The sequence below is a fragment of the Osmerus mordax genome, chromosome 11 (assembly GCF_038355195.1).
Source record: "Osmerus mordax isolate fOsmMor3 chromosome 11, fOsmMor3.pri, whole genome shotgun sequence".
NCBI classification, from domain to species: Eukaryota; Metazoa; Chordata; class Actinopteri; order Osmeriformes; family Osmeridae; genus Osmerus; species Osmerus mordax.
The window spans coordinates 8,815,177-8,827,061 of record NC_090060.1 but is presented as its reverse complement, the minus strand read 5'-3'; the positions used below and the strand labels follow the sequence as shown (position 1 = coordinate 8,827,061).

The window sequence follows — 11,885 nt, the reverse complement described above, 5'->3', positions numbered from 1 at the left end:
CAACAGGGTATATTTATTTTTATTCATTAATCAACACAATGGAACGAAATGACATGGATATAATATGTGGTGATGTGTCCAGGCAGTAGACTCTGGGTGTGGGAATGAGGCCCACTGGAACGAAGCAGAGAAGTCAAAACACAGGCTGATCACTCTACTTTCTATACTAGCAGGATTTGGGGTTATAGAGGTAACTTCAGGTCTACCTCAAGGATTTCAGTGTCAGGATGATGGTTCCATTTTTACCTGGGTACATCGCCCTAGTAGACTTGTCCATGTTTGAGACTGGTCAAATGGTGCAAACACTGCCCCCTTTACGTGAACACTCTCATAGATCAGGACAACCTGGGATGACTTCACCAGTTGATAACCACCACCATGACATCACATGCAATTGCAAGTGGTAGGTGAAGCCAGCTAATAAAAAGATGGGTCAGTTAAACTTGCTTTGTAGTAGGACCCAGGTGTGTTTACAGGAGAGAAGTTGTGGAGGGTCTAATCCTCCTGAATTTCAGATTAAACTAAGTAAAAGGTCTTCAGTGCAGGGTCTGTGGTCTGGGGCTTGAGCATAGGCCTACTGGGGAACAAAGAAGTGTCATCTTGTATGCAATGGTGTACGATACTTTTGGTGTGTGATAATTTTGTCAATGAAAACTGCGAAGTAATTGAATCGATAAAACAAAGGAGGGGGCCGCCCGGAGCCCAGAGCCCGGAGGGATCGTGAGGTTGGTGCCCTGCACTGGTCCTTCTGACACCAGAGCATGGTCGACCTGGTGATCTGATAACCAGCCTCTGACACCAGAGCATGGTCGACCTGGTGATCTGATAACCAGCCTCTTAAACCTGCCTCATTCATTTGATCCTTTTTACCACAAAGCAATGGCTCCTCGTCTCCTCCTATGTCTCCTCCGATGATCCTCCTCATTTTCTTCCCCATATTCCACCCCCTCCATCTCCTCCCCACTTCCCTTTTCCCATTCCTCCTCTTCGACCCCAACCTCCCCACCTCTTCCCCCATCACCTCAGGTGTCGGTAATGTACTGCCGAGCTTCTTGATTGCAGTATGGTGAGGAGGGAGATAAAGGCAGATGTGGTGGAGTTCAGGGACCATGTCTCCCCCACCCAGACCTTGTTAGGCCCTAATCTCCTTTGTTTCCCTGGTATCTCTGGAGCTCAATATACCAATTTCTGGTGTAGTGATATATTGGGAGTAAGGAGTCTCAGAGCTCACTCTCTAGTGCACTCTCTAGTGGTGGGCTTAAGTATTAGAAAGCAAAGTCCTCAGAGGCAGCAAGGTGTGTAATCCCCCCCACCCCATGCAGAACTGCAGCCAGCTCTGAGCAGGAACAAGACTAACATTGGCATAGCGTGTAGTGTTCCAAAGTCCCACTTAATGTGTGTGTGTGTGTACAGTATCATTGGAAATCCCCGTCCATAAAAAAGCACGTGTTTGTGCGTGTGTGTATGTATTTGTGTGTGTAGGTGTGATTGTGTGCATCTGTGTGGAATTTTCTGGGTGATAAAGAGCAATAGAAATTCCAGTAATCGGCCCTATTTGTATTCCATGAATCAGAACAGTAACGTTCTTTCTTGATTTTACAGGAATTATTTTCAAAGAAACTCATTGCAACACAGCCCCCTGGCCCCAGAACTACCCTCAATCACTTTGGGAAGTGCTTGGTCTTGATTTTATTGCATGTTGCAACCCGACACACCAGGGTAGGCCAGGGGTACAAACCAAGTGTGCCTGAAGTATGTAAAATTACTGCTAGAGCTATCCCTATCCCTAGAGGAGGAAACAACAGACAGTGAATTTTTATTCTAGGTTCATTCACAGCTAGCTGTGTGTTTGTTTCCAAAGGCGGGTGTGTATTTGATGACTCAGTCCTTTCACTGGAAATGGCATATCCATCCTCACTTGCCCTTTTGTCAAGTCTGAACCTGTGTGTGAAGGGTGGGCCTAGTCAATATGAGTGTACACTAGCAGAACAATGTTATCAGCTTCACCGTGAATTCAAAACTCACTGTATTTTCTTGGTATGTACTCGGCTCTTAGCTGCTGTTGGGTGTTCCTATGTTTATCCAACAGAGTCTACTCACTAACGGGCTGATGTGGAGACACCGTCACACACCATGCCAAGGCCCTGCAGACAGCCTCACACAGCCTCCACCAACCTCATGTAGTCTACAAAAGCCTCAAACACAGCCTAACACGGTCTCTTGCAGCCTCACACAGCCTCATATAGGCTCTACCTGCAGCGCATATCGATCAGCCTCACACAGCCTCATACGCACGACACAGCCTTCTCAGGCCTCACATGGCCTGGCTCAACCTGATGTATTTGAAAGCTGGAGGAACTGGAGACTGACTCCAGCATTCCCTGAGAGTGAGGAAGAAGACAAGCTCCAGCATGAATTGTGCTGACAGCAAGCTCACCCCTTGCCCCACTGTTGATACTGCTCTTAGCCGTCAGATGCCTGTAGATGTACAGAGAGATATGTTGGAATCTGTCAGACCAGATCTCAAAGCGAACACCGTGATGTAACAACTAGGCTTCCTCCACTGTGAATGTATGTGTGTCTCAACGTGTGTTCTTCTGGTTGTGACGTCCTGGAGGTAGAACCCCTTCGTACTGGGCTTTGTGCTTCCCCCATCTGTCTTCAGTCACACAGCAGACACACACACACCACCTGGCTGCAGCTGACCTCTCACTAGACTTGGTCAAAGACAAGATAAAATCAACAGATCACCATCCACACATGCAGACACCTCAGCTCCTCACTTTCCGTGACACACACATCACCACAGTATCAACGACTGTAGCAACATGGAACATCAAAAAGCACATATTTACAGCTGAAGGGCTGAAGTCAATATCAGATCTACAATTGTCTCACCTCCGACACAGATAACCCTCCCGCCCCCTCCATACTGGCAGGAGACCAAGCTGGGTTTTCCCCTGCCGGAGTAGAAGTGCCCCTCCGCTCAGGATCTGTTGACAAGAGCGTCATTCATCAAAGCTTCTCATCGAACTGCTGATGCCTCGCAGGCTGCAAACCGCTCTAATCTCCCTGCATATCTACTGCCAGGCACTTCATCACACCACAGTGGTCTACTGAACGTGTGTACTGAGCAACTACAGTTATAAGCAATTTGAAAGTTATCAGTAGGTCATCAGTAGTTCTAAAGTTATAAATAATAATGTGAGGATAAGGGTTTTACAGTTGGGTTGGTTCATTGCAAAGATAATAGGTCAAATGTTAACTTCTTTCATATGGTGCAACACAAAGGCAATGATATGACTCTATCCAAAACAATGTGGTTTGATAGCATGCGCACACATGCACAAGCGTGTACACACAGATGCACAAGACACACGCACACACATTAAGACAATCAAAACAGACAATTAAATGCAGCATCCTAGAGTGCTTGTTCAAGCACAGCCCTCAGAGAAAGTAATTTAACAGGAATTTGATTCTGCTACACTTCGGGGAAGGGAAAGGCCAGGGGCAGAGGGGGGAGGGAGGGAGCGAGAGGGGAGAAGGGGGTAGGGAGGTAGAGGGGACGACTGTGCACTCTTCTAGGGCGTGCAACAGCCCATCAGGCTCCTGCCTATCAGTTGATCAGAACAAGCCAACAGCCTGCCTACTAAAAAATGGAGAGAAAGACAGACGAAAGACAGAGAGACGGCCAGAGAGACGTGTCTGTAAACCCAGACGCTCTGCTCAGACAGACATGTAGAAATGATGATTGAAATCGTATATTTTGGGGGAAATAGAAAAGCTCTTTGTATGAAATGTCAGGGTCTCGTGAAGGCTGTCATCACTTTATTGTTATGAATACACTCAACACATCTCAACCCATGGATCACAGTCACAGTAACTCTCTCAGTTGGACCAGGCAGAGGTGACAGTTGCCCTCACCCCACCCCCCCTCCCCTGCCTTCCCTCCAGCCACTACTCAGGCAGTTGCCCCCCGTGGAGCAAACAAATGTCCCAGGGTAGGAGGAGAGATAAGGACTGACACATTTATCAGGGATCCATTCACATTCCTTGCATCGTGACCTGGTGTAAATCCCTCTGGCCCAATCCCAGACCAGCATCTGGACCAGCTCCACCCTGCAGACCTGCCCCTGGCCGGGGGTGACTGGGCAGGCTGAGGACTGAGGTCTATCGGTGTCATGGAGGAGAGGAGTGAGAAAGAACAGAAGAACGAGAGAGGAGAAGGGAAGGGATGGAGGGGCAAAGGAAGAAAAAGCGAGGAAGATATTGAGAGGATAAGAAGAAAAAGGAGAGGAGGAGGACAGGTAGGAATGACGAGGTAGGAACCCTAACCCTAATCTAGATCTAAATATGTCATTTGTACGAAAGTAAATGTATGCAATACTGTAACTGGTAACTGTAGTACTCACAAGAGGCTTCATCAGAAAAGAAAAACATAAAACTATTTATGACAGGACAGGTTCTCTAATGAAATAAAACTGAGGCTTCAGATAACCGATGTGAAGAGCAAGGGACGAAATGTCTCTCTACCCTCCTCCTGTTCTTCCACCTCCTCCTCTTCTTTCTCCTCATCTGCCTCCACCTGCTCTTCCAGAAGCATCTCCAAAGGGTTCATAGGCTCTGGTTGCTGGTCGGGGCCTGGGTCCACCTCCAAAGCCTCTGCCAGGGCCTCCTCCAGTGTCTGGGGGGCGTGCCGCCCCTCAGTCTGGGGGTTGGTCTGAGGCAGGGAGCTCAGTGGCAGTGCCATGGGGAGCAAGGTCCCGGGCAGGGTGGCAGAACAGGCGGCAAACTGGACCCCTGTGGAATGGAGGTTGGAGAGTGTGGGCAGGGTGGGTATGGAGGCTTGGGTGGGTACAGAAGGCAGGGAGGCAAAGGGCTGGGCCCAGGGGATGTAGGCGACATCCTGAAGCTCCACCTGGGGGAAGTGGGGGGATCCAGAGGACACAGGGATGGTCTGGACACAACAACAACAACAACAACAATAACAGTTATCCCTCCAGTTTAACAGTGTAGTACCAGAAGTTTAACTGTGCACTGTGCAGAATGTGTACTGTTGGCTGCTTAACCAAGATAAACCCAATCCTCTCACTCACCCCAAAGTTGGTGAAAAGTGGTGCGTGCGTGTAGGTGAGTACAGAGGGTGGGGCCAGGACCGTGTAGCTGGGACACACAGACTGCATGTAAACCTCCCCCGCCATCGCTGGGCCACTGGGGTAGCTCAAGGTCGAGGGGGTGAAGGTCGCAGTGCTGAAAGTCGTCGGGGTAAAGGTTGTGCATGAGGTCATGAGGTCATTCTGCTGGTGATAGTCAGGGCAGGGCCAGGAGGCCCTGGGGGGTTCTGGAGAGGGGGCAACCCAGCCGGCACACTGCCCCCCTCCCTCACTGCCTGCTGGGGGGGTGGAGGGGCTGGGGGGGCATCCGACTGCGTCAAAGCCAACCTGATCTGAGGGCACAAACACAGCAAGGTGATTACGTTCACAACCGATGTCTGGACTCCAGGGGCTGATGTGGAACATTGACTTACAGACTTGGGAGTATGATGGCAGGCTGATGACAGTGGCCGGACCCTGGAACACAAGCAGGAGAGTGAGAGGGCCACCTGGGAGCCACAGTGACCCTGCTAGGTAAGCTCCAGAGGACAGAAAGATGAACCCAGAGCTGGCACTTGCAGAGAGTCTCAGACACCAGAACAGAGTTTGAAAAGCAACAGCAGGGGAACTGAAGCAGAGAGTCGAGTCGAGTGGAGTAAAAAAGAGAAGAAAAGATAGGTGATAAGAGACGACAAGATAAGATAAGAGATGAGCTGAGTAGAGTAGTAGAGCTAAGGTGTGTACATGTGTTTGTGTGTGTGTGTGGCCAGCAGTGAGAGTGGCGTAAGGGGTCAGTGTGAGATATGAGAGATTGTGTGAGAGTGACAGGGTGTCAGAGTTCTCCTCAGTTTGAGGGTGACGCTGCTGTGGGGTTGGACCTGGGGCGAAGGTCCGTCTGACAGCATGACAAACGGTGAACTGGCTCTTGAGTGATGGCTATCACTGTTAGTCACTGATAAAGGCTTGTCATCCTGAGATACTATCCATGAGCTCAGCTGTACAGTCCAATACAGCCTAGTCCTATCCCAGTCCTAACCCAGTCCTAACCCAGTCCTAACCCAGGCCAGTCTAGTATATATCAGCCCAGCTGAGTCCTAGCTAGCCCAGCCCAGCCAGTGTACAGTACAAATGAATCAAACAAATTATTTGTAGTGTTCGTAAAATGGACAGCTTTATTGACAGGCTTTTAGATTGCAAACTGTTTTGTGTTTTGTGTGCATGTGTATGTTTGTGTGTGAATGTGTGTGAGTGAAGCCAGGTGTTACAGTGTGGTGGGAGGGCCTTGTTGGGGCATGGAGCTGCTTTGCATAGGGCCCTGTGCCGAGCCCTGCAGATACACTGGGAAAGGATTGTAACTGCCATGGAAAAACACCTGGATTATATAAAGGCAAAATCCCCTTCTCCAGTCCTCTCCTGTCATTTTCTCTCTATACCTCTGCTCTACTCTATCCTGCTCTGCACTGCACAGGGGACTGGAGAGGAGATGAGGAGAGGAAATGAGGAGAGGATAAGTGAAGTGAAGTGAGGTACGCAAGGGAAAGAAATGTCAAGGAGATGAGAGGAGAAGAGGGATGTAGCTGTTGTGAATCCCTCACCGCTGCAGGTGGCGCTGTCCAGGTGCTGTGGGGGTCAAGTCCTCTTTTCTTTCTCAACAGCTCCTTGACTGGGTCTCGGACGCGCACCCCCTGGTAGGGCCTAGCACTGGCCTGGCCTGCTGGGGGCGCTGGGGAGCACACAGCAAAGACACAGAGTCTAACTGACAGTTAACATCACAAATAACAGCCAAGACAACAAGCCCTTTGAAACTGTTGAGATACAGGAAGAGATACAAACGCTACAGCATAGTGTACACCTCGTAGACACAGCATACAAGAGGCTGTCCACAACACTGACAACACTGTGTGTGTTTGTGTGTGTGTGTGTGTGTGTTTGCTACTGCGCTACAATTATTTTCTTGCAAGGACCATCTGCAGTCAGTATAGAAAATCCCAAGGCATTTTCCCTCTCTAGGGCAGAGAGTTAACCAGAGATAGTGCCACTTCCTGCTATAATTGTTTTGAGGAAGAGCAGAGGTTGGGTCCTGGGGGGACACATCCCAGCCTATTTGGTGGTGGGGCCCTTGGGCAGGGAGAGAGTGACAGACCATGCCCTGGAGAAGAAAGAGTGATGGATGATCTCCAGGTATGGAGCTTTTGTAGTCATACATTGTAACAAACCAGGGTGCTGGTACTCTCCATTTCTCACTCTCTTTGACACACACACACACACACACACACACATGCACACACACACACACACCCTGTTTCCTTCTTTGTTGACAAGTATAAGTAAAGGTCAAAATTGTAAAAGCTCAGTAAACCTTAATTGTACTTTTGCCCTCTGCCAGTGCCTCATTTGTATGATTTAAAGCACATGGACCATGTGACCTCTGCTGGGAGGAACATGCACACCGTCAAGCTGTAAGCTACGTTGTTATTTTAGTGGAAAAAGAGGGTCCACCCCAGCAATCCTTCTGACTGACCATGTAATTGGCTGCCAGCTGACTGTTATGACTCATCATGTTAAGTCACTAGCAACTGCAAAAAGTAATGGAATTGGTCCGTTTAGAGATCCAGACTACCAGCCTTTCCCAGACTTCCAGTCTCTACCAGATTCTATTAGATTCTACCAGCGTCTACCAGACTACCAGCCTCTACCACCAGCCTCTACCAGCCTCTATCAGACTACCAGCCTCTACCACCAGCCCCTACCAGCCTCTTCCAGACTACCAGTCTCTACCAGTCTACCAGCCTCCACCAGCCTCTACCAGACTGCCAGAATCTACAGGATGATATCAGGATCTGACAAATAATGAACATTCCCTTGTTGTTTGCAGTAACTAAAAACAGTGCTCATTGCTCAGTAAGGTGTGGTGACAAACACCAGGACTTTCCGACAGTAATATTACTTATATTATTAACCCTATATATTAATATCCTAATTAAAACCTCATCACTGCTCTATTATAAATATGACTGTAAGTAAGTCACTAAGGCCAGTTGTTTCCTGACATGGAACAGTTAACCAGATAAAAGGTCTAACTAGCTACTGTACTGTAGCTGATTAACTGTATTCTCTGAAATGGACTTACAAAGGGCATGGTCTTTGCTTATAATATTTAGCAAGCAATAAATTGTCAGACTCCCTTCCAAAGTAGCTTATTTGTGTACACCAACCTCCAGATGATTTATTGTGTACCGTAATGTTTGCTGATGAAGATGGCAGTAAACTGGACATATTACAGCAGAAAGTCAGTTGTTGCTTTTTTTATTGTGCGCATTAAACCCTCTCCTCCTCCTCCGGTTATCTTCTAAAACATTCCTGAAACAAATTTGTGCAATCACCCACAGTATGTTTGGCATGGAGTTGAGGGACGCGTGAAACGGTGCCATATTAAACTGGGACTCTTCCTTGACTGTGTTTCACAACTTCTCTTGTCAGGTATGGGGTTGGATGAACTCAGTCACATACAAAACAGTAGGTGAGGGTTTAATCATTCACACAGCACACAGATACAAAGACGCCAGGCAAGAAGAGTCCAAAAAGACAGGCAGGGGGCAGAACAAGAATAAAAAATTAAAAACTTAAAAGATCAGTAAACTAAACGCTGGAAAGGCTCAGGACAAATACTGGTACTATCTGACAGGATCACAGAGAAAAAGAGGGTACATGAGAGTCAATGGGCAGGGCACAGTGGAAGCTAGTGATGCTAATTGTACTGAATTGAGGTGCGAGGTCAGAGGCTGATCCCAGGCTGAGGTGCTGACACCTCTAGATGGAGACAGAGAGAAGACAGCTTAGAGCTCTGGGCGGGAGGGGCTCTCCAACACCCCATCTATTCCAGTAGCAGACCATGCTCCTCAGTAGCATATTTACTATGATATGATAAATAGAGATCATGTCACCTCCCCATTTCAATTAGAAAATGCATTTATCTTGAAACCTTGACTCCCTTTTCTCCAACTCTTCTTCACATCTCCCCTCCTGCTCTCCACCTCTCCATCATCTCCCCTCCTGCTCTCCACCTCTCCATCATCTCCCCTCCTGCTCTCCACCTCTCCATCATCTCCCCTCCTGCTCTCCACATCTCCATCATCTCCCCTCCTGCTCTCCATCTCTCCATCATCTCCCCTCCTGCTCTCCACCTCTCCATCATCTCCCCTCCTGCTCTCCACCTCTCCATCATCTCCCCTCCTGCTCTCCACATCTCCATCATCTCCCCTCCTGCTCTCCACCTCTCCATCATCTCCCCTCCTGCTCTCCACCTCTCCATCATATCCCCTCCTGCTCTCCACCTCTCCATCATCTCCCCTCCTGCTCTCCACCTCTCCATCATCTCCCTTCCTGCTCTCCACCTCTCCATCATCTCCCCTCCTGCTCTCCACCTCTCCATCATCTCCCCTCCTGCTCTCCACCTCTCCATCATCTCCCCTCCTGCTCTCCACCTCTCCATCATCTCCCCTCCTGCTCTCCACCTCTCCATCATCTCCCTTCCTGCTCTCCACCTCTCCATCATCTCCCCTCCTGCTCTCCACCTCTCCATCATCTCCCCTCCTGCTCTCCACCTCTCCATCATCTCCCCTCCCATCTCTCTTCAACCCTCCATCTAACCACCTCTCAATTGCTCCACCCCTCAGTGTCCTCCCAAGATTCAGCTGAGTAGCCTGATCATTCGAGTGAGGCTCAACTTATCCAGTTCTGAATTATAGAATCCTGAATAATGGCAGTAATACACTTATTTGCAATTAGACACAGGTGTTATATATCTATAGTTCTATCTGCAGTCCATATAGTCTAATTATCACACACACACACCACACACACACACACGCGTGCGTCCAATCCTTACAGAAGAGGAAGTTGTCCAGCTGCGCAGTGTTACAGCAGTGTGAGCCAGGAAAGGTTTTGCATATCAAGATTATAGAGCACCACAGCTGGACTGTACCAACTCCCCAACCATGGCCTTCCTCTTTTTTAGATTTACACCACAATCACAAGACACACACAGACACAATGGAGTTTCAAAAATTATTATGAGATGTTTTGGAGGGAAGATTAGTGTCTACCTCCCAGTCCAGCCCAGGACATCTTAGTACAGCTCAGCTCAGCCCAGGTCAAGTAAACTCAGTCCAGTCCAGCTGAGTCGAGCCCAGCCCTGTCCAGCCCTGTCCAGCCCTGTCCAGCCCTGTCCAGCCCTATCCAGCCCTGTCCAGCCCTGTCCAGCCCTGTCCAGCCCTATCCAGCCCTGTCCAGCCCTGTCCAGCCCTATCCAGCCCTGTCCAGCCCTGTCCAGCCCTGTCCAGCCCTGTCCAGCCCTATCCAGCCCTGTCCAGCCCTATCCAGCCCTGTCCAGCCCTGTCCAGCCCTGTCCAGCCCTATCCAGCCCTGTCCAGCCCTGTCCAGCCCTGTCCAGCCCTGTCCAGCCCTATCCAGCCCTATCCAGCCCTGTCCAGTCCAGTCCAGCCCTGTTTAGTCCAGCCCAGCCCAGCCCAGCTCAACTCAACTAATTCCTGACCAGACTAGACTAAATTAGACCACGCACCTCAGCCCATCCCAGGCTGGACCATGCTGCCGACAGTCACAGGAAACTCCAACAACCTTAGAACAAGACAGAAGGAATGGCGTACTCACATTTGTCCCAGTGCATGTCTCCACACCCAGACTGCTGTGCTCAGTGTTACAGCAGGTAATTGTGACAGTGGTCATACAGAAGAAACCAGTCTTGCTGAGTGATTTCAGCACAGACTGTCGTTTTAACCCCTGTTCTCAAAACCTCCAGTGATGTCACATCTGTCCTAACCGCAGGTTTCCCAGTGTCACACACACACACACAGAAAAATCTGAGACGCACTCACCAAGGTCCTGAACTTCACTGAACACTCAATTCTGACAGAGGGAAGCATGGCTTTTCTGTGTGTGCCTGGACCTTCCTATGCCTCAGGTTCTTTTATAAAGAACATGTATCACATATATTGTTTAGAAGAAGGTTTAGCTCACATAGGATTAGGATTTTTTTGGTATAGCATTCAGGATAGATTTCTAGGACAAGTGAAGCAGGACTAAGAATTTCAGTGTACCAGTTATTTAACTTTTTACAAATGACAAATTAACCTGAAATGTGAATAATGGTTCTGCAGGTCAGGGATAGCAGGACCCATAGCTGCTCTCAGACTGATCAGCTCAGCTCAGTGCCATCTGGCCCTGCGGTTGGCCCTGGGTGTCACCGCAGAGGAGTGAAACTGCAGCAAGGAGTGCATCATCGAGCAGGGAAACACCTGCTGCAGGGTGAAGGTTGAGTGACCAGCGAGGCTGTACCACAACCCCCCCCCCCCCCCCCCCGCCCCTTCAACTCGCTTCCCCCCTCTGTCTCTGTCTAAATAGCAGCCACTGTCAGGAGATGAACATTCAGCTATTGCAACACAAGTAGACCAAAAAATACGCTTGGGGGTACATAGTAAGCTGTCTTCAGAGGATTAGTAAAATGCCGGAAGGCCTAGCGAGAAAGCAGCCTTACGGATAAGGCCTTTTGCTTTGTCAACTTCTAGCTAGCAGATCATCAATGCTATGCTTTTCCTTTTTAATTCCATGTCCCAGGGTCTAGTAGCACACTCACCTTGATGACCTCCGTGAGATCAGACAAAGAGCACATCCTTGAAGGCCATAGCGTCTCCCCCTCAAGATCATTGTAGAGTTGTTAGATGACTGAAGCTGCCACCCAGTCAGTCTAAAAAGGATCACTTGCCTCTTCTG

At 49.1% G+C, this 11,885-nt stretch overlaps 1 protein-coding gene across 6 annotated transcripts; it reads right to left on the bottom strand.

The window, feature by feature from the left end:
* Positions 1-3,958: 3,958 nt before the first annotated feature.
* On the bottom strand, positions 3,959-11,885 carry LOC136951956 (POU domain class 2-associating factor 1). Of its 6 annotated transcripts, none has more exons than XM_067246621.1 (5): positions 11,749-11,885; positions 6,692-6,848; positions 5,531-5,573; positions 5,100-5,449; positions 3,959-4,960 (listed from the first exon to the last, which is right to left on the bottom strand). In XM_067246621.1, the coding sequence occupies exons 1-5, from the start codon at positions 11,817-11,819 to the stop codon at positions 4,493-4,495; spliced, it is 1,089 nt and encodes a 362-aa protein (XP_067102722.1). In that variant the 5' UTR covers positions 11,820-11,885; the 3' UTR covers positions 3,959-4,492. The 6 variants fall into 6 exon arrangements, with proteins under 6 accessions (XP_067102722.1, XP_067102724.1, XP_067102720.1 ...); XM_067246623.1 differs by lacking the exon at positions 11,749-11,885 and adding an exon at positions 10,767-10,863 and having other exon boundaries at positions 6,692-6,819; XM_067246619.1 differs by having other exon boundaries at positions 5,100-5,573.